A 26,614-nucleotide genomic window follows, 5' to 3' on the forward strand; every position below is an offset into this window, starting at 1 on the left:
AATGGCTAAAACAGTGCAAAATGTGCATAACTGATCATAACGGATGCTTAAAATACAGGATCATTTTTTTTGTTTATTTTTCTGTTCTTCTAGATCAGAAGAATGAAAAACGAAATGGTTATGTGAACCTGGCCTACGAAGGGTTTGGTTAGGTTTTGGGACACCTACCATACATGACGGTATGCTTACTTTGAAATTGATTTTCAGACTCCATTTAAAGGAATTTTACTCTAGATAAATGTAATTACGGTATATCCACCAATGAATGTCTTGGCAACTATGAACTTTGATGTAAACATGACTGCAGACATGTAAAATGTCAAATAAGACTAGTGCAGTTGTGATGGAGGCTCCGTGACTGCAGAATGTTGGTCTTGTGAGGTCACTGTCCCATAGGATATTTCATTAATCTCTTCTTCCTTTAGCTTTTTATATGAAATATCTGTGTCTTCATCTTCATCCATAGGTTCTGGCTTGTGGAGAACTTCCTTTCGGTACAGTTTATACACTAAGACATATATTCCTGCCTCAGCGGCCTGGAATAGTGCGTATAGCAGTGGAAACATGTACATGCTTCCGATGAGATGTGCTGGGAAGGCGAGCTTCAGAAGAGCAGTGCAAAGCTGAACGTTCTGACATCCTGTTTCCAGAGACACCGTTCTCCTGCAGTTGGGGGAAAGGTTGAATAATGTGGCAAGTCCATATCCCATTGAGTAGCCTATCATAGGCATGATCACTGCTACAATGTACACAGAGGGAGGAATGGTAGCCAGAAGCTCAGGTCCCAGCATTGCCCCAGTAAGGATAAACAGAACGACCAAGGTGACCAGTAGAGACCAGAGGGACACCTACAGGAAGGAGAAGCATAAGTTGACAATGCTGTTCTACATTCTGAGAATAATTGGTAAGATATAAAAAGTGCTGGTATGAAGGAAATACTTCTTTTGCGTAACCGCTATATAGCAAAACATATAGCAAATCAATTGTAAAACTACAATAAAGACAAAAGGGAACAGAAACCTCCAAATATCTTCATAGTCAATGTGAGAACCTCAATCACAACCTTTTCAGTGATAAGATTGTAATTATCAAAACACATTAGCTGGAAAACATTAGAAAATTGTAGGGGATGTACCATTATATGATGACCTATTATGTTAATCACGTTTTTACATTAAACTTATTTTAACCCCTTCAGGACAAGGCCATTTTCTTTTTTTCTGGCTTTCGTTTTTTAATCCCAGCCTTCCCAGAGCCATAATTTTTTTTATTTTTCCATTCACCTGGCCGTATGAGGGCATGTTTTTTGTGGGACAAGTTGTATTTTTTATCGGCACCATTTACGATTGCTTATAATGCAGTGGCAAGAAGGGGAAAAAATTTCAAATGGGGTGGAAATATAAAAATAAAAAAAATAAATAATCATTCCGGGATAGTTTTATAGGTTTTGCTTTTACTGCGTTTCCTATGCGGTAAAACTGACCTGTTACTTAAAGGGAACCTGTCACCTCCAAAAACCATCCCAAGCCGCCAGCAGTACCTGACAGTAGCCAGCAGCGTGTTTCCGACGATAATTTTCTTCCTGAAGGCCGATGTGGCTAAAGCTCAGAAAACGTTCTTTTATCCCCTGCCCGGCGCGCTTCTCTAGTCATGCTTGAAGTCAAGGGGGCGGCGGCCTCCTTGCTTCAAGTCAAGATAACCACGCCCCCTTCCCCGCCCCTTCGCTGTGACTGACAGCTGGCAGTTCGGCTAGCTTTGCCGAACTCTCTGCATAAGCGCTGTCAGTCACAGCGAAGGGGCAGGGAAGGGGGCGTGGTTATCTTGACTTAAAGCAAGGAGGCCGCTTTGGAAAAAACTATTTTTTTCTTTGCATCACCATATTAAAGGGGTATTCCCCAATGTCTGATAGGTGCGGGTCCCATCTGTAGGACCTGCACCTATGCTTATAACGGAGCCCGCAAAGTCCCGGTGGGCGCACCACTCTTGCGCAGTCATCCACCATTGATTCCTATGAGAGCGCCGAAAATAGCCGAGCGCTGGCAGCTTCATTGAAGTGAATGGAGCAGTGGCTGCGCTTGCGTGGTGCGCCTCCCATTCAATGGGACTTACGAAAATAACTGAGTCTAAGCATAGATGCGGATCCCCAGAGGTGGAACCTGCACCTATAAGACATTGGGGCATATCCTAGAGATAGGATGTCTGAGATGGGAATAACCCTTTAAGAACACCATAGTTTGAATGTGTCTTTTTGATTACTTTTTATAAAAAAATTTGGGGGAGGTGAAGTGACAAAAAAATGGCGAATCAGCGATTTTGATCTTTTGTTTTCCATTACGCCTTTCGCTGTATGGGATAAATATTTTTATCCAATTTTCATTTTATATATAATTTTCACACACAGAGGTGCCTATGATGTTTATTTTTTTTTTAAATGTATGTATTTTTATTTTAAAAAAATGTCTTTTTCTTTTTAACACTTTTTAATAGTTCCCCTAGTAAACTTGTAGTAATCATTAGATAGCTTTTCTCATAGACTCTAATGCATTAGCACTGGAGTTTATGATAATTACACTAAGTTCCTATAGCTCCCTGCCACTGGCAGGGTCTTTTATAAGACCATAGCTGCGGCAGCCTCGGATCATTCATGAGGACCGAGTCTGCCGCACACACCATCCGGCTCCCCCGATTCTTGCTAGGGAGGATGCTGTTGCATGGTCAGGAGCACGCTCTCCTGGTTTTTGAGCTCCAAGGTGCCATGGTCACATTTGACCAAACCATCTGAGGGGTGAAAGACAGAGCATGTCCTATTCTTTGTACGCAGCCACGGACAAGAATAGGCATTTCTGTCATAGTGCCGGCCATGTGAGGTCCGCAAAATGCGAAACGCACATGGCCGGTGTCCGTGTTTTGCGGATCCGCAATTTGCGGACCACAAAAGATTTGCAGACGTGTGACTGGACCCTAACACTGAGTTTGAAAGAAAATAAAATGAGAATGAGTAAAAAAAAAAAAAAGGCTGAGGTAGATTGGAAGAATACAGGACGAGAGGAAACAGGGCGTAAAGCAAAATGGAACCCCCAACCAAATGTTATCTATCGGGTTGGAGAAGGTTCTTCTCCAGTCAGGCATCAAACCCAGGTCTTCCAGTCCTACTAGGTATTATGTATGATCTGCTGATCAGTACATTCAGAGGAGTTGGTTTGATTTGGAATACACCAATTCTGCCTTGACACTCTTCATGTCAATCTAATTGTGAGAAGTTGGATGATCATATCGGGTGCTCTACACAGTAGTTAATTTGCAAAACATCCATCTTGCCATGTGCCGAGTACTGTATACACAATGCATTTATTATTTTTATTTTTTTTACAGGAAAACAAAGTAAAAGCTTTGGCGGTACTATGACTGATTACATGACTTGTGGCTTACAGGGAGAGTATTGATGCTCTTAGTAAATTGGCAAATGAGATGGTGGATATCTATCACACCATATGGAGCGCAAGGAGCACCATTACTCATTGACGTGCCTGTTTTATGTCCGGCATCTATAAATCAGGGAGTGCCTCTTACTGACAAGTGAGGGATATGGTTGTGCTGCACTACACAATAATACATTCTCCCCATCACATATAAATGGAGATGAATGTAGTCTGTATACAACAATGTAATACGAGCCTAGACAATGCAACTATTAAAGCCCATCTTGGTTTGCTACACAATGTCTTCCCAAGTCTCTTAAAGGGGTTTTCCAACACTATCTTCTGTATTTAAATACAGGTCTCTGAGCATTGTAAACCCTGATACCAAGCTTGTTATTTCATGACATCTCCTAGGATCTCGATTGAACCATCATGTATATTTACATGCAGCGTTTCCTGTGCTTCTGTCCTACATCTCCTGCGCTGGCATCTCAGTCACTAGTTCCACCAAGTACACCTCTCTGTCTGATTATCTCTCTCCTCCTCTCATCTTCATAGACGTCTTGGGGATAATGTAAACTGATCCTTCACTATGTGAGCAAGCAGCAATGTCCCCCAGGTATATAGTACATCTCACTCTACTGCATCCAGTGGCGTCATTCCTTGCCCCCCCGGGTGCCCACCCCGCTGATTCGCTGCTGTGCCCGCACTACTGATTCACAATAACAGACAACATACACATGACAGATGGGGGGTGGGGGTGGCGTTCGGACCCAGCGTCACCACGTAAAGCTGCGTGCCTGCCCGCCCGCTCTGCTACTGCTAGTGAGCCTGTCTGTGCCCAGGCCCCAGCTTCGGACAGAAGAGGAGAACTGTGTGTGGCAGCACTGCACTGGCACTGCTGCGCCTGCACCAGAGGGCGAGGAACTCTCCCAAGAACTCTGCCTGGCCCTGCCCTGGCCGGCCCCTAGGCAAGCTAAGAAAAGTAAGAAAAAAAGTTTAAAAAAAAGTATGTACCCCCACTACCTAGCCTCATGGCCTGCCTGCTTGCGCCCAGCCCCTCCTCAACCCTGATACCCCTATAACTTAGGGGTATCAGGGTACATTATTCAGGGGTAATATAACTGAGGACCCCTGTATAATGTCCCCTGATAGCACTGAGTCCTCCTCAGTTATATTACCCTTGTATAATGTACCCTGATACCCCTTAGTTATAATATTACCCATAATGTCCCCTGGTACCCCTCAGTTATATAACTGAGGGTAATCAGGGTACATTATACAGGGGGTAATATAACCAAGGGGTATCAGGGTACATTATACAGGGGGTAATATAACTTATATTACCACCGTATAATGCCTGATAGGCCTCCTGAGTAACTTATATTACCCTTGTATAATTATGTACCCGGATACCCCTTAGTTATATGATCCCGGCGGGGTCATATAACTAAGGGGTATCAGGGTACATTATTATACTGGGGTAATATAACTCAGGAGGCCTATCAGGCATTATACGGTGGTAATATAGCTTACATTACCCCTGTATAATGTCCCATGATAGCCCTCCTCAGTTATATTACCCTTGTATAATGTACCCTGATACCCCTCAGTTATATTACCCCTGTGTAATGTACCCTGATACCCCTCAGTTATATTACCCTTGTATAATGTACCCTGATACCCCTCAGTTATATTACCCCTGTGTAATGTACCCTGATATCCCTCAGTTATATTACCCCTGTGTAATGTACCCTGATATCCCTTAGTTATATAATATAACTAAGGGGTATCAGGGTGCATTATACAGGGGTAACATGTGACATAAGTAAGTGTGCAGTGTGTGCGATAGTAACAGGCGAGAGCACTGCAAATAGGGAGCAGCTAGGGGGTAGGCTGTCTCCTGTTTCTCGCAGGGTATGGGTATCAGGAGTCCTGGTGGCACACTGCAGGATGGCATAGCCTGCTACAGGTGCCAGTCAGCCACAGCACCAGTGTGTGTAACAGATCTGAGGGCCCCAATGACAACAAATCATTTACTGCCCCATGCAGTCAAACGTCAAAGACTATTACCAGGGACTCACAAGGGCGCAGAACCATCTTTAGAGAAGACCCTACCAGTACTTCAGACAGTCTACTAGATTATATGTAATGTGATTAACTAGCCATGGGGACTGGGACATTTCAGTCCGTCCCTCGGTTTGGCTGGACAGGCATCTGGTTGTTATGGGGCAACATACTGGTTGTTATCTCCCAAACATGAGCATATGTGGGAGTATCCGGTGGTACTGTGTACCCTGTTGTTATAGGCCCACATCAGTTTAGGTAGGGACTTTGGCCACCGAGCCTTTTGGTGATCCTCCAGGGTACGCAGCATCTGGAGCAAGGTGCGGTTGAACCGCTCACGTGCCCCATTTCCCTGGGGGTGATACGTAGTGGTGCGGGAACGTTCGATCCCATACAGTTGGTACAACTCATTCATTAGAGTACCCTAAAACATTCCCCCTGGTCTGAATGTATCCTCCGTGGACACCCAAACACCTGTATAAAGTGTTTGCAGACCACTTCAGCGGCTGACTCTGCCGTCAAATTATCAAATTATCTGTCATGACTAGACAGTACAAGTGTCCCGAGGTAGAGTACCCAATCTATACATAATCGATCATTAGAAGCTCTAGGAGCGCTGAGGTCTGGATGGCCTGGACAGTACTCTTGCTCAGCCCGCAGGGTCGACACTTAAGACATGCCTCGGCCACCATGTCTGCCAAATCTGGACAGTATACCAGCCGTTGGAGCCACTTGAATGTTTTGTTGCTCCCAAAATGGGTGCCCCTCTCATGGGCTTCCCGGTCGGCCTCCGGTCCCAATGACATCGGGATGACAATCTGTTGCCGATACTGCAGCTCTGACTGTAAATATATGGTCCGACACAGAAGGCCCTGGGAAACAGTCAGCTTATCCCAGTACGTCAACAACTTTTGGCCCTCTGGAGTCAGACGGGCCTGCTCTTCTGGCCGAGGCCAGATTTTGGTCCAGACCCATTCTTTCACTTTCCACAGGTCCGGGCAGCCATTCTGGACTCTTTTCCAATCAGCCAATGTCTATTCCAGCACCATGGACATCTCGGACACCACCCCACTTGAATGTGCCACATCCTGGAACATGGGTAATTGACCAAGGTCAGGAGTTTCAGTGTCCTCTAGCTCCTCATCGGCACCCTGAGTCGAAACCCTACAGGGATTCGGGAGAGTGCATTGGCGTTGCCGTTCTCCATACCTGACCAGAACTTGAGGCGGTATTGGTACGTAGAAAGGCGAGCCAACCACCTCTGCTCAAGCGCACCGAGCCTGACATTCTCCAGATGTGCTAATGGGTTGTTGTCTGTCATCACGGTCACCTCTGCACCTGTCAGGTACTCTGCAAACCTTTCGGTCATGGTCCAGACCAGTGCAAGTAGTTCCAATTTAAAGGATCTATAGTTGCCAGGATTTCACTCTGACTCCCTCAGAGACCAGCTGCCATAGGCAATGACTCTCTCACGTCCATCCTGGACTTGGGATAACACGGCCCCCAGACCATGTAGACTTCCGTCAGTGTACAGCAGGAATGGGGTGTCGAACCTCGCATAAGTCAGAATCGGGGCACTGGTCAGCGCCTCCTTCACTGCTTCAAAGGCCTCTTGTTGCCGGGGTCCCAACTCGATGGGACGATTCTTCGGGCTCCCTTCAGTGCCCCTTAATAACTTGTTTAACGGGCCCACCAAATGAGCAAATTTGGGTATAAACCTCCTGTAGTAGCCGGCCAGTCCCGCGAATGCCCGCACCTCTCGTAGTGTACTCAGCTGGACCCACTTTTGGACAGCCTCCACCTTGCTGGTGGCCGGCTTTACCCCCTCCTGGGTGACCAAATGTCCCAAATACTCTATCTGCTGTCGAAACAGTTGTCACTTCTTGGGCTTGATTTTGAGCCCATGGTCTCGCAGCCGTCTTAGGACCTGTCACAGCTTCTGGAGGTGATCCCCAAAGGAGGCCCCAAAGACTACTATGTCATCCAGGTATATCAATACCGACTCGAACTTTAACTATCTCAGACAGTGTTGGAATGTTCCCGGGGCATTGAAAAGGCCGAATGGCATTCGGTTGAACTCGTAGAGTCCCATAGGTAGGATGAAGACAGTCTTCGCTTTGTCCTTCTTGGCCACTGGTACCTACAAATACCCACTGGCCAGGTCAAGAGTCGATAAGAACTTCACATGATTCAGGGCGGACGACTCCTCAATCCACGAAAGTGGGTAGGCATCCCGGATCGTCTGGGCATTCAGCTTCCGATAATCCACTCAGAACCAGAGACTCCCATCTTTTTTCCGCACCAAGACTACTGGAGCAGCCCAAGGACTTTGACTCTCCTGGATCACCCGGTTTTCCAACATGCTGGTCACCATGTCCTTCAACTCCTGGTACATTTTAGGTGGGATTTGCCGGTAACGTTCCCTGATCGGTGCTGCATTGCCGGTGGGGATTTCGTGCTCGATTGCAGAAGCACACCCAAAGTCCTCATCATGTCTCAAGAACGCCTCCTGAAATTCCCAAAGGGTGTCTTCCAGCAACTTCTGTTGTCCTGGAGTCAGGGTCTTGCAGTCCACCCCTATCCGGGCCATGATAACTCGACTGTTCCACTACGCTGTTGGGGTCTCCCTTTGATGGACCTCTACAGCAAATGTCCAGGCTAATCTCCTATCTGGCTGTAGCGTGAAGCCCCTTCGAGGGATGTCCCCTTTGGACATATGCACTTTTGCCAGCAAGGTACTCCCAGGAACGGTTAACTCGCAGTCTTCAACGCTGAGGCAGCATACAGGCACACATCCATCCTTTACAATAGCGAGGGCCCGGGCTACCAGTGGGCGAGTCTGCGTTTCCTCTTGGTAAGCGGGCTCGATCAGGACTTCCAATCTATTCAGCTGTTGTCCTGCCCCAACCGGCAGCATCAATACTTGTTCTTGTCGAGGTGGGATCTTCACCGGGGTCCTCCTCTGCACCTTCATGTGTCCAATGGGCAGACTGGACATGTTGCCTTTTCGTAGACTACAGCTCCTCACCATCTGCTGTAGAACCTTCTGGGTTGGCCGGTGTGTGGTGGCGCGTTGCCAATACTTTGGCCCTTCTTTGGCATAGAGTTAATGGTCTAGGTCTCTCAGCACATTCATATCTAATGTCACATCCATTCCTCTCCGGGACAAATGGTCCCCCAGCACGACCCCCTTCTTGCCGACATCTTGCCCAAACAGTCGGACCCGCATCCAGACTATCCCTCGAACATCCATCTCTCTGTTATTGGCAGCCGTCAGCCTAATGATGCTCCTGTCTTCCAGCTCCATCATATGTCCAAAGTGTCTTTCGAAGAACTCCAGAGGCATAAGGGTGCACTCCTACCCTGTATAAACTAGGCAGCGTAACCTTCTGGCCTTCCAACTCGGCTTTCATAACAGGGCTGCTGGCGTACAGGTCGTTTTCCTCACGCATAGGGCTTAGCTTCTGGTGTACCGCAGCAGGACGCCCAGCTACTGCGGCGGTTGGAAGTTTAACATTGACTCAGACTTCATCTGTTCTGGGCACTCTCTGGCCATATGGCTATACTGTCGACAAGCCCAACAGAGGGGTCCTCTTTTGATGTGCCCCTGCACCTTATCCTGGGTGGAGTGGCGCGGGGTGCTGGGGTCATTTACGGAGGCCGGAAAGGTTCTGCCTTCATCTGGGACACTTCCAGCCAAAGTTCTCTCAATTCTGTCCGCAGGGCCTGGACCACATCCTTTAAGGCTTCTGAGTCTTCAGCCCGCGACCGGTCCCCTGTAGCATGGGTGCTACTCACTACTCTCGCCGCCACAGGCATGTGCTCTTCCTCTCTCTCCGCGGCAGCTTGGTAGACGCTGTAGAATGTCATGTCGGCAATCATCCGTGTCATCTCTTGCAATTTGTCCTGTAAGAACTTGTTGAAGAGCCCCACTATGAACTGGTCTCGTGGTAGCCGTCCACCTCCCGGAAGGCTCCCATGGTCTCTGGATCTCGCCGCTGTATTTCATTTAGCATCTCCTGTAGAGCATTGGAGTACTGCATCAGTGTCTCGCCCTCTCGCTGTGGTCGGTTGAAGAAGTGGCTCCGCAACTGCACTACTTTAGCACGCCCCCCCCTGGTCTCTCTCCAGCAGGTAGAATATTTTCTCTAGGGTGTCTCTCTCTTATTCGTGCCTTACCATCACTGTCCATCTGACGTCACCCTCTAGAGCCCCCAATGCAACCTCTGCCCGCAGCTCGGGGGTCAGGTTGCACATTCTAACCGCACTTTGCACTTTCAGTCCAGTCGGGCAACATCATGTTTTTACCGCCAAATTTTGGCAGAAGACGCAACAGCGCCCCCACGGGGATGTACACTGATGATGCGGGCATGGCGAGGGCAAGCTGTATCAGCGGTGTTGGGCAAGTTGGCCTTGCACTCTGAGCTGGGTCCTGGACCGGTGCCATCGGGGCCGGGGGAAGGTCTCCCACCGCATTCCTATCCATAAGCCAAGATGTAAGCCGTGTAACGCGGTGGGCTCCCCAGGATACGAAAGCAACCCCAACACCAGCTTTTACCAAAACAGAATTTTACTTAAATGTGGCAATAAACACAACCACAAATGCTGAGAACATACAATAAATTTACATACACCCAGGCTGAAGACTGAGACCCTTGTGCTGCACAGAACGACGCCCTCCGATGGATGAAGGAGGAAAGAGCAGTAATTTACCTACTGGCGAGCAAGACGAAACTGCCACACCTTACCTGTTATTACCCTAAAAGAACAAGAATCACTGTATGGGTGTGTGGTATGGGCCAGCCTGCGGTGCAGCACAACAGCTTACAATCTTACATAGATCTACAGTATTCCCCCTCCCATAACTGGTCCTGTAGCACGTGCCTTAATGTTCCTTCTGAGCAAAACACCAGCCTGGCTTGAGTTTGTGGGAATTTTATCAGCTCTCCAATGTGAAATGTCACTTTAAGTTATGGAGTCCTTGCAATGAACAGTAGTAACACTTGTGGCCTGACACAGAGACCCTAACTAACTAACTACATGCCTTGTCTCAGTCCCTAGGTGCCAACACTGTAATGAGGTGCGTTCACTATCTTACCGACCCGGGTCTGCTCTGCATCCGCTGGTGACTCTGAACAGAACAAATGCCTCTCCAACAAGCATGCAGTACCGCAGTGTATGTAGCTTTGCTCCTTAGCTCTCATCAGCATTCCTGGAAGCAATCCTAGTTCCTCTGGACAGAATCAGGGTCTTGAACACGATCTTCTTCACTTAGCTGCAGCTCTGGTCACTCTCACACCTGGATGCAGTCGGATTCACTGCTCACACAGTTCCTCAGTGTCTCTCACAGCCTCACTCTAAGATGGCTGCTGCCTTCCTCTCCAAACTTGTAACTCCACCCCCTGAGAGTTCCCAACATCACATGAAAAGCAGTCTGTTGCTGTGCTTAGGAAACAGCGGCATCTTGTGGCCAAACAGCAGAATGTCAGTCCAGATCATTTAACTTCATATTAACAAACACAATGTTCAGACAATGAGAGCTGTTTCCCCATCTCACAGCTTCACCATGGATTAGCTAGTTGAGGGCTCAGTAGAAACATTTTCAGAGGCCCTGTATTACAGCATAATGTTACAACTGTACTACTACTGTAATAGACATTTAAATCTGCAGCATGTCAATTTGCGATGCAGATTTCACCATTTGCGATGCATATGGTGAAATCGGCAGCATGCGGCCCCCTACTGAAAAGGCTTCCCTACAAATGCATGTTTGCATTGGCCAAACTTACCAGCAATGTGACCATGGCTGTTTTGCTGACACTGTCTTCTGCCAGTTTGGACTCACCTACAACATTGGGCCATTTTTAGTATTTTTTTTCCAGGGCCACTTTATGTTCCGATTCCGCTATTGCAGCTTGTCAGTAAGTAACTGAGAAGGCTAACATTTTCTGGGCTGAAATAATTCAGCTATGGGGTTTTTATATTAATTCAGTAAATCCCTTGTGAAATCACCCCTATCAGCTCTGAGAGGGCCAAAACTAGACATCCTTTCTGAGATACAGTAACTGATGCTTGAAGTCCAAATGCAAGGGATTTCTATTATACCCTCTAAGGAAAACTGGCACTGCTGAAAATATCCCTCCCTGTTCAGGTAATACTTCTGTCTGACAAGCTCTCCGCAAATATTTTATACTTTCATATGATTAGCATAACTAGTGAAGGTTAAAACCCATCATCTATGAAACTTACCTTAAGCAGAATGTCAGCGATCCTGCTGTATCGGTAACGTACAAATACCCCCAAGCCAATAGGCAGGAGAGTACTACAGAGGGTCAGGGTCACAGCCCCGAGCGGTAGAAATTGCACAAGTGGAGTGTTAATCCATGGACGACTGTAAATCCACAGGCAGAGCGGCATCAAGAGCAGCGCCAGGAGTGTAGAAGATGTGGTCATAATGATACTGGGAGGTCAAGAAAACAGAATGCCATTATTAGTCTTACAGATACAAACATTTTAGAGATAGGTTAAAGGGCTTGTCCAAGATTTTGACATTGATGGCCTGTCCTCAGGACTATACGGCACCATCTACTGTGTAGTGGACAGAGCTGGTAACTGCAGTTCTGCTCCTACTGAAAAGATCTCGTAGATTGTAAGCCCTCATGGGCAGGGCCCTCTCTCCTTCTGTACCAACTTGTCTTGTTCATGCTTAGTGTGATTATCTGTATTATGTATGTGCAATCCCTTATCATATGTACACTGCCATGGAATGAATGGATAATGGGAGCAGCACTGCAGTTACCAGCATCATCCACTACACAATAGATGGATGTGTAGTACCAGTGCAGAATTTCGGCACCAGAGTTACAACTAAACAGCTGACTGGCGAGGGTGACAAAAAATAAATATAAAAACTATCTTTCATCTAAAAACAAGGGGGGTCATTTATTAAGACCGGTCTTAATAACCCTTATAGCTGGCGGTGGATCCGCCAAAGTTATGGAGAGGCGCAGGCCTCTACATAACTTTTACGTATCCAGCGCCAATCTAAATGTAAGCCTAAAACAGGCGTAGAAAATAATAAATGAGACGAGCCTGCCAGCCCGTCCCCTTCCCCGCCCACGCCACTTTTTGTAGACCTAACGTGAGAAAGGAAAAGTCGCAGACTGCGGCTCAAATAACCTTTGCACTGCAATCTGCGCCAGAAATACAACTAATATAGGTGTATTTCTGGATAGTAAATGACCCCTTGATGTCTAAATATAAAAAGCCTGTCTTGTTCTCTTCCTATCTAAGGGGTTTCCCATAAACAAATTTTCCTCTATTCACAGAATAGGTGATAAATGTATGATCGCTGAGACCACTGGGACTCCCACCAATCATTAGAATCGGAGGCGCCAGTGTGACTTTATCAATAGTGTGTGAGCAGGACCACTGCTCCATTCACTGTATAAAACTGACAGAGAAAGCCGAGTGCTATTCTGCACTTCTGCTCCATTCACCAATGGACACAGGGACCCCCATTCTCGTGACTAGTGGGGTTCCTGAGATATTCCCAGTAATCATACATTTATCACCAATCCTGTGGATAAGTATTTTTGTACATATTAGTGATGCTATGCTTAGTGAAGGGATTTGGGGATTTTTGGCTTCTTCATAGTCTTGGATAGTGAACACAAAGCTAAATGTCTACTGGGAACAGAGAATCAGGCCAGCTGCAATATCAGGATCGGCAGAGTCCCGAACAATCATACCCTTTACTAATCAGACAATTATGATTTATTAACGAGGACCTGCCACCACAAAATGCAATGCAATCTGAAAGCACTGTGTTATAGAGCAGAAGAAGCCAAGCAGAATGATATAAAGTTTTATGGGAAAATATTCAGTAAAACCTGTAATTTATACCTTTATACTATCGGTACAGGAGGGAGGAGTTATCAGTGACTGACTATCAAGGCTATCAATGCTATCAATTAATAAATGTACCAATTGCATTGCATTTTGTGGTGACAGGTCCTCTTTAAATATATATGTTATTCCTGGAAAACATAACAAATGGGACAAGAAGTCTATTTCTCTGTCACCCATGGTTCTGAACTAGAGCATTTCCTGAGTCCTAATAATACACTTAAAGGCTGTCTACACCTTTGGGGGCATTTTTTATTATTGCATTTATTATTGCTAAAAATCATATTCTCTAAATTTCTTCATTAAAAATTTTGAGCCCCTTTCTCTGCACAGCCTTTAGATTCTCTAGTAGGAGGCTCTGTGTTTTTATTCCATCAGGCAGCTCAACTGACTGCTCCTATCTCTGCTCTCTAAACACTCATTATAGCTCAATACTTATCTTACTGATAAGATTGTGTCTTAAATAAGTGTTTGGATCTATTAGTAATTAAGAGATAAAGGTTATTAGATACAATTAACAAAGCTGATCATACAGTTAACCCTATGTGACAGAACGGTCAAATATTTTTAATAATGATCAATTGAAAAAAGATTTTTAGCCCAAAATGAGTAAAATGCAATCATAAAAATTGTCCTGAGGGTGTACATAGCCTTTAAGATGGTCCGGTTATCATGTGTCATAGTCAGCCCTGCTGTACACTTATGGGGCAGACGGATGAGAGATCTCTTCAACCTTAAGTGCCTGGGTGCTACTGTGACGTCTGCCTCCTGTGGCTGCTTCACAGCCAGAGGTGCACCGCTAATGAGGCCAGGTGAGGCGATTGCCTCAGGTAGCACTCGGTAGCGACAAGTGATAGGCAGCGGAAAGGCCTTGGGCAATGAGTGCTTTCATTGTGGAAGAGTTGCTCTCTGCATATTCAACTGTATCACTATATTAACCAGTATGTTTTGTAGCACTATATGTAATGGTTTCAAGTATGCCTTTAACTGTAAGGCTGGAGGGAAGGAGTTAGGTTGAGAATTTGGCATGGGAGTTGTCATTTCAGTTTTCGCTTTAGGCGCAGAAAGGCTAGATGCACCCCTATTCACAGCCATAATTAATTTCATTTTCCCCATTTTATATCCAAAATACATCTTGTCTCATCATTGGCCGTGTCTCTTGAAATACTTAAAGGGGTTGTCTCATCATGGACAATGGGGGCATATCGCTAGGATATGCCCCCAATGTCTTAAAGGTGCGGGTCCCACCGCTGGGACCTGCACCTATATCGAGAACGGAGCCCCGCAAGTGAAGGAGGGCGCACTGCGCATGCGCAGCCGCCCTCCATTCATTTTCTATGGGGCAGGCGAAAATAGCCGAGCGCTGGCTTGGCTATTTCCGTCAGCCCCATAGAAATGAATGGGAGCGGGGGCCGCGCATGCGCAGTACGCTGCCATTCACTTCTATGGGAAGCTGGCTTGGTGGTGGCCGGACCGGAGTCCTCCAGCCACCACCTTGCAGGGCTCCGTTCTCTATATTGGTGTGGGTCCCATCGGTGGGACCCGCACCTATAAGACAATGGGGGCATATCCTAGCAATATGCCCCTATTGTCTATGATGAGACAACCTCTTTATGTTTCAATGGTATTTATTAGGTTTTCACAATAATAAAGTGTACAAAATAATGTACTTAATACAGAGGACTTGGAGTCCAATTATTTGGACATTCCAAACAAATAAAATAAAAAACAAAAAGACATACATAAAATAAGACTTAAATAAAAAAGAAAGCGTCAGGAAATCAGGGGTAATAGACATATAGCTACAGGGTACATAGGTCTGGTGCCAAGAGGCGATCAGGAATAAGAGGATTTATAACTGCATAACCCCCCCTCAGTGCACAATACATCCCTGATAATTATCAGAGCCCCCGATAGAGGGAGAGATCAATAGAGTGCGAAGAGGACAACCAGGGCTCCCAGACTCTTTCAAACAAAGCAAATGTATCTGAGCGGATAGCCGACATCCTTTCAGATTGATAAATCTTGTTGACTCTATCAATCACTGCTTGATAGCTCAATGACAAGGATCGCCACTGAGAGGCAATGTGGATTCTAGCTGCAAGCAGGATAAATTGGGTCAATTTGAATTTGGCATTTGTTAATTTCGGCGGCTTGTCGCCAAGTAGCAAGACCGAGGGTGTGGGGAGGAGGACGCACCCCAGTAAAGATGAGAGCAAGTCACAGATGCGACCCCATAACCTGGACGCCACAGGGCAAGTCCACCAGGTATGGAGCATCGTGCCCTCCTCATCACACCCCCGAAAGCAAGTAGAGGGAACCTCTGGATAAAAGTGATGTAATTTGGCCGGCACTAAATACGTCCGGTGGAGTATTTTAATAGAGGTCTCTGCCAAAGTAGTTTGCCATGACCCTTTGGTTAATGTCTGGGAGCGCTGATGCCATCTAGATATGCTTGATTCTTCCGACAGATCCGCCTCCCACTCCAACATATAGCGGAGTTTAGTGTCCTCTGGAGGTGCAGTGAGGATAGAATATATCCGGGATAGTAGACCCTGTTTATATAGAGAGAAGGACATTAGTCTTTCAAAAGATGTATATTCAACTTTGTGGAGGCTAGTTTTCAGGGAATGAAGGAAGGAGAATACTCTCCGGACATTGAATTGTTCACAAGCTGGGGGGGTGAATTTCTCAATAAAGGCTGGCATAGTCAGTAATTTACCCCGCACGAGGAAGTCCCAGAGGGAGCACAATTTTTTTTCAACCCACCATGAGAAGGCCCTAGATTGAAGCCCAGGAGGAAAGGCAGGATTGCCCCACATGCATTCCAAGGGGGATGGTTTGGATTGAAGAGCACGTTTGAATCTGATGGATCTCCATAGGAGCAAAGCATAGTATGAGAGTTGGGATTTGGAGCGGAGAGAAGAGGGCAGAGTGGATGTGGTCCAAATGAGGGCTCTCCAGGAGAACAGGCCAATCAGCGACTGCTCAAGGGTGATCCATATAGGTTGAGCTTGTGCAGAAAGATGTGTCAGGAACAGTTGCGCTAATCTGGCTGCCTTGTAGTATTGAGCTAAATCTGGTACTGAAAGGCCTCCATGGGCCTTGTGACGGCACATTACCAACTTTGAAATACGAGCACGTTTATGGGCCCAAATAAATTTAAGGATGTCCGCCTGAAGAGCCCTCAGATCAGACGCTGGGATTGGTACAGGGAGGGCACGGAACAGGTATAGAAGTCGAGGAAGGACTACCATTCGCACTATATGTATCCTACCCACCCAGGACACTGGAAGGGACTCCCATGACTGTAGGTCTTTCCGTATCCGAGCAAACATGGGGAGATAGTTGTACTTATATAGGGTGTCAAGCGTTTTGGTCAGTGATACACCTAAATATGGGAGGAAATGTGGATTGTGTTGAAATGGGAATCCTCTTTGGAGAATCTCGGAATCCCGAGGGGAGACATTACATAACAGAAGTTCAGATTTGGACTGATTAACTAATAGGCCAGATGCGGCAGAGAAAGACTTGAGAACTGATAAAACGCAGGGAAATGAAATGACAGGGTTGGTGAGTGTCAACAAAAAATCGTCAGCAAAAAGGCTTAGTTTATATTCCACACCCCCAACCGAGACCCCTTTTATATCCGGATGAGATCTGATCTTAATCGCTAGTGGTTCCATAGCTAAGGCGAAGAGGGCTGGGGAGATGGGGCATCCCTGTCGTGTTCCCCTAAAAATTGGGATAGATGACGGGTGCGAAGAGGGTAATTTGAGGCTAGCCTGAGGTGAAGAGTATAAAGTTTGGATGGCAGAAAGGAAAGGGCCTTTAATGTTAAAATGGGAAAGAGTCTGCCAGAGGTAGGTCCAAGACACTGTATCAAATGCCTTCTCTATATCCAGAGCTAACATAGCAACTGGGGTCACGGTTCTGTTTGCCTCATGGACAAGGCCCAACACCTTCCTTATATTATCTGGAGCCTCCCTGCCCGGGATAAAACCAACCTGGTCTTTGTGAATCAGATCAGGGAGAAGTCTATTAAGTCTACGCGCCAGGATGGAAGTAAATAGTTTGTTATCTATATTCAGGAGTGAGATAGGCCTATAGTTAGAAGGGAGAAGAGGATCTTTGTGTGGTTTGGGAATTACTGTAATTTTGGCCGTTAGGAACTCGGCTGGGGGTGTGGAGCCCTGCAGCAAATGGTTACAGTATTTAGTAATGAAAGGGATTAATTGGTCTGAAATTTTTTTAAAATAAAGTGCTGTATAGCCGTCTGGGCCTGGGGCTTTTCCCAGTTTCAGGGCTTTGATTGAATAGGTCACTTCTTCCATTGTAATGGGGTTATTAAGTTCTACTAGTGCAGTAGGAGAGACCTTAGGGAGAGGGATGGATCAAAGGAATTTATCAGTCCTGTTGCTGGGGTTATCATTGTGTTCTGAGTATAGCTGTTTATAGAAGGATTGGAAGGTGTCATAAATGATGTCCGGGTGAGTAGTAGTTCTACCAGTCCGTGTACGGATTTGGTAGACTAGATTTACTTTCTGCTTAGCCTTAAGTTGGCGAGCTAACATTTTATCTGGCTTGTTGGCATATTTATAGTAATAGGAGGAGGTCCAACGGAGTGCTTTTTCTGTATTGTTGGAAAGTATGGTGTTCAGTTGCGACTTTGCGTCCTTTATTTCCTTCAATAGATAAAGGGATGGGGTTTGTTGATGAGCTCTCACTAATTTAGCCAATTTAGACTCCAGGGTAGCTTGAGCTGAAGACGTGTCCTTTTTAAGTCGCGATGCCACCTGAATGAGCTTACCCCGCATGACGGCCTTGTGGGTCAACCACAGGTTCATAGGATCAGTATCCGGCGTGTCATTCAACAAAAAGAACTGTTTAAGTTCATCTAATAGCGTATCAAACACAGCCGGACGGGTCAGCAATGACTCATTCAGGCGCCAGGCAGGGGGAGTACTAGGGTTATTGTTGAATGCAAAATCTGCTAAAACCATATCATGATCCGACAGAGAGGACACAATATGTCTGGAGTAAGCTAGTGAAGGGAGACAAGAGGAGGAAGCTAGAATTAAATCAATCCGGGTGTAGAGTTGATGAGACAGGGAATAGTAGGTGTATCTCCTTTGTGGGCCATTGTGCTCCCTCCAGGAATCCGCCAAGGACAGAGATTCCATCACATGTTTAATTCTGACATTATGGGATAAAGGGCGCGATTGGGCCGGGGGGGCGGATCTGTCGAGAACCGGGTTGGGTACAAAATTAAAGTCACCACACCACAGTATCTTGTGGTAAGTGAGGGGTTCAATAATAGAATGCATAGAAGCAAAAAAGGGAATAGGGTCTTCAGTAGGTGCATATACATTCACTATACATAGGATTTCTTCCCTATAAGTGCCTAGAAGAATGACATATCTTCCATTAGGATCAACCAGAGAACTCTGCAAAGTAAAAGGGAAGGAATTATGCAATAGTATAATAGCTCCCCTACTCTTAGAAACATAAGTAGATGAATAAAATCGTGAATACTGCGGATGGAAATATTTGGGATGAGAGGTGGGCGTGAAGTGGGATTCCTGCAGGCAGATCACATCAGGTGTATGTTTAACGTAAGTAGAAAAGGCCGACTTACGTTTTCTGGGGGAGTTAAATCCCCTCACATTATGCAAAAGTAACTTACACATGGCAGTATAACCAGAAGGATGTAGAATTAGCCCATGCGATCCGCCACAGGAATGCCACCTCAGATCGCCACCTGAACACCAATGCAGCATATTCGACTCCCCTGACACATATAATGATAAAGACAAAAAGGGCAAAAAAAGTAAAAATAATAAAGAATTGCAAACATATTAAACAAAATGAAATTAAGCCTAAATAGGCTTGAGAAGAGTAGGTGGGTGCTGTAGAGTGGGAAGAGGACAAAGTCACCCAACCCAACCTAAAGAACCCAAACATGGGGTCTAACATGACAGTCCTTCACGCCGAGTCCCTGTTAAATGATAATGATTGTGGAAATATCAACCGGTAGTGAAGGGACCATAAAGGAAGAAAAGTGTCCTGCAACATTAGGGACAGGATAATTAGTATGGAGCAAAGTTGTTGGGGTAATAACAACAGATTGGACCTCATAGCAGGCCAGGAGATCAGAAACAGAAGTCCCGAATCTAAACAGGTGGCGGGGAGGTTGGTTTCCGCGAGGATGAAGGTACCTTCATCCAGATCCTGGCCGGACGTTGCGGTTCCGGGATGGCTTCTGGAGCAGGATCATGGTCACATGAAATTCCCGCTTTCCGGAGGATCTCGATTCCCTCTTTGGGTGAGTGGATTGTATGATCCCGGGAACTCAATCGGAATGAGAGGGAGAAAGGGAACCCCCATTTATACCGCACCTGAGCATTTTGTAAGGCCGAAGTCACCGGTTTTATGTCCCTGCGCCTGCGGAGAGTGGAGGGAGCCAGGTCGGCATATAAATGAACTGATGAGGGTACGCCGGGGAGTTCAGTGAGGTTGCGGGCGGCCGTCAAAATTAGGTCCCGAGTACCTGGGTGGTGAAATTTTAGTATAACATCCCTCGGTAAGGCATCTGAGCGAGGTCTCCCTAGGGCTCTGTGGACCCTATCCATCAGGAGTTTTGCTGGTTCTATTTGCGGCAACAGGGCCTGGAACAGCTCCGTCAAAGTGACCTGGAGATCAGTAAAAATTTCAGGTAGGCCCTTGATCCGGAGGTTGCCCCTCCTGGTTCTATTTTCCAGGTCCTCCAATTTAAGTTCCAGTGCTGTAATCTGGGCAGCTTGAGCTGATATATCCGGGTGCCCAGAGACCCGGGTGCCCAGGTCGTTAATCTGGCGGGAAAACTCGTCCACAGCTTGGGACAGTTCTGAGCGGAACAGGGATGCAATATTCTTATACAGCTCAGCCTGACCTGGGTCGTGTATCTCCGATGGCTGTGAGGCAATGCTGACCTCTGAGGACGCTGGGCTTCTGGGTGCGGGGGCTGAGTCCGCCATATTGCTTCGACCAGAGTTTCTGAAGAGCTCCGGCAAGGTCTGGGAAGGTACGGGTGTTCCCATCGATTTTGTCCTCCCTTTGTTGCGGGTCTTCATAGGGGTCCCTTTCATGTATATTCAGGCCCGTGGAGCTGACGAATCAGCGCTAAATGTGGGGAAAGTTCGGCGCTAGGAGCGGAGCTCAGGGGAACACGTCCGCCATGCGAGCCTCGCGCATGCGCCCTCACCCTAGACAACCTCTTTAAGGGGCATCTCATATGTTTACACGTATAAATACTTTTCTTACGTTATCAGATTGGAAAATCCATTTTAAAGTATGCGAGATAAAAGATTTCATATAACTTGAGAAGAAAAGACCAATTGGATCTGAGTATTGGGAACGTACATCGGCTGAGTTTTCCCTTCGGCTAACCATAGTGATTGACAAAGATTGACCGCATGTAGAGTTCATTTCTCATCTGGGTGATGGCATCAAACTAAGTCTGGAGAGGCGGAAGAACTATCCAGTGTGAAACATATCAGATCTGTCCACTGACAGCATATAACACATATACATTATGCACAGCAATGATCAGGCATGCTGCAGGCAACAAGGAGAGCTGGAATATGTCAGAATGAAAACTGTAGCTTCAATGAACCCGGAGACAAATGATGCTGCTCGCTGGCAGACATTTGCACTATAGGGGAAGGGCTGGAGACCTGACGTAACTTTGGAGCATGGAGTTTGCATATTCTCTCCATATTTGTGTGGGTCTCCAGGTTCACCAGCTTCCTGTCACACACACACACAGTAAAAAATACTTAAAAACTATGTACACCTTCGTTGGCAAATTTTTTTATGATTGCATTTTACTCATTTTGGGCTAAAAATTATTTTATCAATAGGTCTATATAAAAGATATTCAGCTGTTCTGTCACAAATGGTTAAAGGGGTTGTCTGGGTTCAGAGAAGAACTCGGACATACCCATATTTCCACCCAGACAGCCCCACTAAAATGAGCATCAGAGTATTTCATGCTCCGATGCTCTCCCTTGCCCTGCCCTGGATTGCGCAGGGCATGGCCTTGTTTGTTTACCTAGGCACACTGCTAGACGGAGACTTCCACCCAGTCGTGTGTTCCATCGGCCGTTTTACAGGCTAGGGCAGCGCTAAACCACCCATCAGTGCCGGTGCTCACTGCTGGGCGGATACCTCCGCCTGTCAGCCCTAAGGAGAGCCCGGTACGTCACCGGATCTCTTAAAAAAATGCCTTTGCCCTGCGCGATTCAGCACAGGGCAACGGAGAGCATAGGAGCATGAAATGCTCTGATGCTCATCTTAGTGGGGCTGCCTGGGTGAAAATATGGGTATGTCCAGGTTCAGCTCTGAACCCGGACAACCCATTTAACTGTTTGTCTAGCTGTGAAAATCCTGGTGCTGGTCTTTTAATAAACCTTATCTCTAAATTACAAAAAGGTCATAAACACTTATTTAAACCACATTGTTATAAGTAAGATAAGAATTGAGCTATAATGAGTGTTTAAGAGGTCAGAGATCAGACATAAGGGACCATCAGCTGAGCTGCCTGATGGAACACAGTAAAAATACAGAGCCTGGTACTAGAGAATCTGAAAAAAAGATTTTTAGGTCAAAATGAGTACAATGCAATAAAGACATTGCCTCCAAAGGGTCCGTAGCTTTTAACGGGATTGCTCTAAAAAAATAAAAATAGGCCCTAGTATGTGTCTGAATTAGGAAATTAGGTTATTGGGGATAGACACTGAAATCAATGGCAACAATCTCTGCTTTGCCCCGTGGAATATGTGCAAAGCTTACATGAAGTCCACCCATTTTTGGCCCGGGACAACCCAAATTTGTCAGGACTGTCTCTGGAAACTGCAGACAGTCTCTGGACATTAATGATCCTAACATTAACTCTGGCATTTGTATACATTTTAGTTGAGCATGTTGATTCATGGAGTATCGTTTTCCAGTAGAGGACACTCTCGGTCTCTATTTTCTAGGTCTCTGCTTCAGTAGTGTTCCAGAGGATGTTTTCAAGGTCAATATAGTTGCTCATTACAAAATTATAGAAACACCTACCACAAAGATACTATTCTCATTAGCCAAAGCGTAATTGCATAAAGAACCTACTATAAGAGCTGTGTATGGGGAAAGTGTGGTTCATGCTACAGAGGAGGGCATAGAAAGCTGATGTGCTAGAACAGTGTGTCAGCCTCTTCAAATCTGCCTCTCCTACAGTTCCATTACTGGTCAGCCAAATTCTCTGGTATATTGCAAGCCATCAGTAAATGGAAGCAATGAAGATAATTTGGTCATTAACAATCACATAATCTAGCAAAGAGAAGAAAGCTCTGTTATTTTCCTTTTGAAGGAGTTCTCCCACCTGGGCAGTGTTCATGTCTCCTCCAGCTGGGGGGACACTACTAGGGACTGTGGGTGCACTACTGGGGACATTAGTGGGGCTGTGGTGGGCACTACTGGGGGGGAGTGGGGGACACTACTGGGGCAGTGGGGGACACTACTGGGGGCAGTGGGGAACCCTACTGGGGGCAGTGGGAGACATTACCAGGGGCAGTGGGGGACACTACTGGGGGCAGGACGGGACATTACTAAGGAAGTGAGAGAAATTACCGGGAGCATTACTGGGGGATCAGGGACCAGGGGTGTAACAATCGCGGTCACAGAGGGTGCGACCGGGCACAGTGTGGGGGGAGGGGCCCGATACAAAGTTTGCCCTGGGGCCCATAGCACTCTAGTTATGCCACTGGTGTTTGTCCATATTGCCTCCTTTGCTGGCTTGATTCATTTTTTCATCAAATTATACAGTGCTTGTTTCCATTGTTTATGACCACCCTGCAAACCAGCAGAGGTGGTCGTGCTTGCACTCAATGTGAAAAGGCGCTGGCCTATGCGCACTATCACAGTCCCAGCCACCAGAGAGGCCGGCACTTTTTCATATAGTGTGCAAACACGACCACCACTGCTGGATTGCAGGCTGGTCGTAACCTCTGGATATGAACAGAGTATAATGTAATGGAAAAATGAATCAAGCCAGCAAAGAAAGCAATATGGACAATCACAATACATTAGTAAGTGCCTTGTATGAACTTTCTCTACAGGATAAATGCCATTTGCCAAAGTGAGACAATCTCTTTAAGGGTACGTTGCTTGAGGTCTGGTCTGAGGGCTGTATTAAGGGTTGATTCTGGGTCTGTATTAAGGGGGTTCCAGATGGGGGCCTGCGTTAAAGGGAAGCTGTCACGTTGAACATAGTGTCTGGCTGCATGTTATAGAGCAGGAGGAGCTGAGCAGATTTGATATACAATGATTCTCTTTGAAGAATAAGGGCCACAATAGGACCTGACTGCACAGAGATTTGGTGTTTGACCAGAATGAAAGGGAACCTGTCACCACGAAAATGCAATGTAAATTACCGGCATCATTTCATAGAGCAGGAGGAACTGAGCTGATTGAAATACAGAGATAGCTGTCAATCACTACACACAGAAGCTGTCTATCTTTTGGGGAACCGATTTTGTAGACCAAAATCCAAAGACAACCGTGTGCATTAGGTCTTAGAGCATTTCTAAGGTGTACAAATGTTTCATTCATTCAGGCACATATGAAGCTACTGACTGCCTCACTGCCTTCAATTATCATTATTCTGATACCGTATATTCCTGTGGTTACTACCTATGTGCACATATTCCTTACATATCTATGATGTATATGGTATCTATGAAGAATATACCTTCTGTCTCTCAAATGACAAACCTATGAGAAAGTGTATCTTTATAATAAAATATCTCTGACATTATAAATAACATTTGAACCTATGAAATTAGTAACACAGGTAAAAAATCTAGAAACCATAATACATATTAGTAAGTGTTTTAAATCAGGAATATATAAACGTAAATGCAAAGTACAGTACAGGGGCAACACTACATATATTGATATATGGCATCTCTATCTATCTATCTATCTATCTATCTATATTTTATATATATACTTTATTATTGGGTATAGCAGGTTTTTATTTAGCTATTGTGAGAATATTTTAAAAACCTACGCCCCTCCCATGAAAACATCCCTGTGTGTAAAATATAATGTGATCATCCCAATAATGAATGACCAGATTTTGATCTGTGTAAATCCAGAGAAGAGTCTGTCTGTGTGTGTTTGGATAATTGGCAGTAATTGACGGAAGGCAATGGAGCACATTTATCAATACTGTAACAAGAACAGGACACTACAAATTATGGCAATTTAAATTTGGCGCATTAAAAACGGCTCCAACATTATCAGATTAGTGCACACCATATAAAACTCACTAGACATAATTATACCTTAAGGCTGTCGTAAATTTTTACTAATAATTAGCATTTTTAGAAAACTGTAATTGCACATTGCTTAGCCATGCCTCTTGGAGGTAGCTTTTTTTTTGTTTGTACATTTCACAAAACAAGATGGCTGGAGTCTTTTATGAATATGGTGCATGTCACTTGCCTAATAAAAATCACTTTTCTGGAGCAAATCATATTGTTCTCTAAGGTGACATGGTACTTTATTTCTTTTTATATCGGGTAACTATATTTCACCCCCCTCTGACTTCAACAACCTGTGGATCCTTTCTATTTCAAACTATTTGATGTGTAGTCCCATAATGTGTTGAGAGCCAAAGATTGGGCTACACCACCCCCAACCCCACTTATCCCCCAGACCTGAGGACATTTACCTGAGATTCATGTCTCCATTCACAAGAAGTGACATGATGTTGGAGAGGTTTCCTCCAGGGCAGCAGCCACACAGTAGAACGGCAACAGCTGCTACTTCATTGAGCTTGAAGATCAAAGCCAGGAGGAAAGCCATCAATGGCATAAGGACAAACTGACTGATGAGGGCCAGGAGGACCCCAATGGGTCTTCTCAGATGTTCTCCTATCTGACTTACTTCCACAGTGCAGCCCAAGCCTAGCATTGTCACACACAGAGACACTCCAACAAACACACTGAGCCCATAGTTCAGTGGGCTATCCCAGAAAGGTGTAGAGGTGGCTAGTGTCTCTGGCAGAACCCCCTGAAGCATTGCAATCATGCTACTTGAATCTGTCCTGTCATCTCCAATGATGGTATATGTGTCATTAGGATTCAGGGGTGACCCTTCTGTGAAGTTTTCCCTGTAGTTCCATAGTGTAGAGTCAGACACATCCAGAGGACTGGCACTTGAGTTTTCCATCTTGTAACCCACTTTTCCTCCTTAGGTTCTGAAGAAGCTGCTACAACTGAAGGAGGAGATGGAAGGAGGAGGCAGACGGAGGCAGGTTGTCCCTATCTCATCTTTAGGCAGCAGCCAGGCAGTAATCTGACCAGGATGAAGCTCGCTCTCCTCTATCACATCTCATGCAGGCATCCAACCTCACCCTCCCCACCACACCCCCTTACAGCATCTCATGCAGAAGAACAGCTGAAGGTCTACCCTAGTCTGACCAAGCCAATCTGCTTCCTATGCTAATGTGTCATCTTACTCTTGCCAAACAGAAATTCTGTATATTTTCGCCTAACAGATCCATACAAATACATATAATTCATATGTGCCTGATTGTGCTGCAGTCCTCCACAGGTTAATAACATTACAGTCATTTGGCTTTGTGCTTGCTGCAATTTGCTCTGTGCTACACTGTCAGCACTGCAAGGGTCCTGAGACGAAGCAGAGAGTCTGGTAGCAAATGCAAAAAATATATAAAAAGGATGGTGGGGGAGGGTTAAGATGAAAGGAGCAGCTAAAATTGAAAAATTCTATATAATGAAGTATTAAAATTACATTTCATTTACGAAAACGCGTTACAAACTTTTTCAAATATTTTCAAAACTTAAACAATAATAATAACAATAATACAGTCAAAATAATAAAGGTAATGATACTATTAGTGCTTTAATCACCCATAGGTGCACATGTTAAAAAAAACGTGTACGGCATAGCCCCTCTGTATGATTATGGCAACCTTGTATCATGCTATGTGGTACAAAAATGGAAATTCTGGTGGGTTACTCCTAAAATGTGGCTTATACAGAGAGCCTATAGGTCTGTTTAACATATGGTCCGGGAGTTTTCCCAGCTCACACTGTGATCGTGCTCCGCAGACACAGTGAGAAACGAGGCCAATAGTAAGAACAACAGCAACAGTAACGCTGATGATG

At 45.6% G+C, this 26,614-nt stretch overlaps 1 protein-coding gene across 1 annotated transcript; it reads right to left on the reverse strand.

Annotated features, from left to right (window-relative positions):
• Positions 1–216: 216 nt before the first annotated feature.
• SLC10A4 (solute carrier family 10 member 4) lies at positions 217–25,712 on the reverse strand. The gene is made up of 3 exons (XM_040418895.1): positions 25,153–25,712; positions 11,736–11,946; positions 217–848 (listed from the first exon to the last, which is right to left on the reverse strand). The coding sequence occupies exons 1-3, from the start codon at positions 25,650–25,652 to the stop codon at positions 330–332; spliced, it is 1,230 nt and encodes a 409-aa protein (XP_040274829.1). The 5' UTR covers positions 25,653–25,712; the 3' UTR covers positions 217–329.
• Positions 25,713–26,614: the final 902 nt, after the last annotated feature.

Source organism: Bufo bufo, chromosome 2 (assembly GCF_905171765.1).
Source record: "Bufo bufo chromosome 2, aBufBuf1.1, whole genome shotgun sequence".
Lineage (NCBI taxonomy): Eukaryota > Metazoa > Chordata > Amphibia > Anura > Bufonidae > Bufo > Bufo bufo.

Bases quoted from the DNA above. Each gene is read 5' to 3' on its own strand.
- SLC10A4 (XM_040418895.1), bottom strand. From the start codon at position 25,652: ATGGAAAACTCAAGTGCCAGTCCTCTGGATGTGTCTGACTCTACACTA. The intron at 11,947-25,152 runs GTAAATGTCCTC...TTGACCTCCCAG, and splicing joins AATGGAGACATGAATCTCAG to TATCATTATGACCACATCTT. The intron at 849-11,735 runs GTAAGTTTCATA...TCCTTCCTGTAG, and splicing joins TCGCTGACATTCTGCTTAAG to GTGTCCCTCTGGTCTCTACT.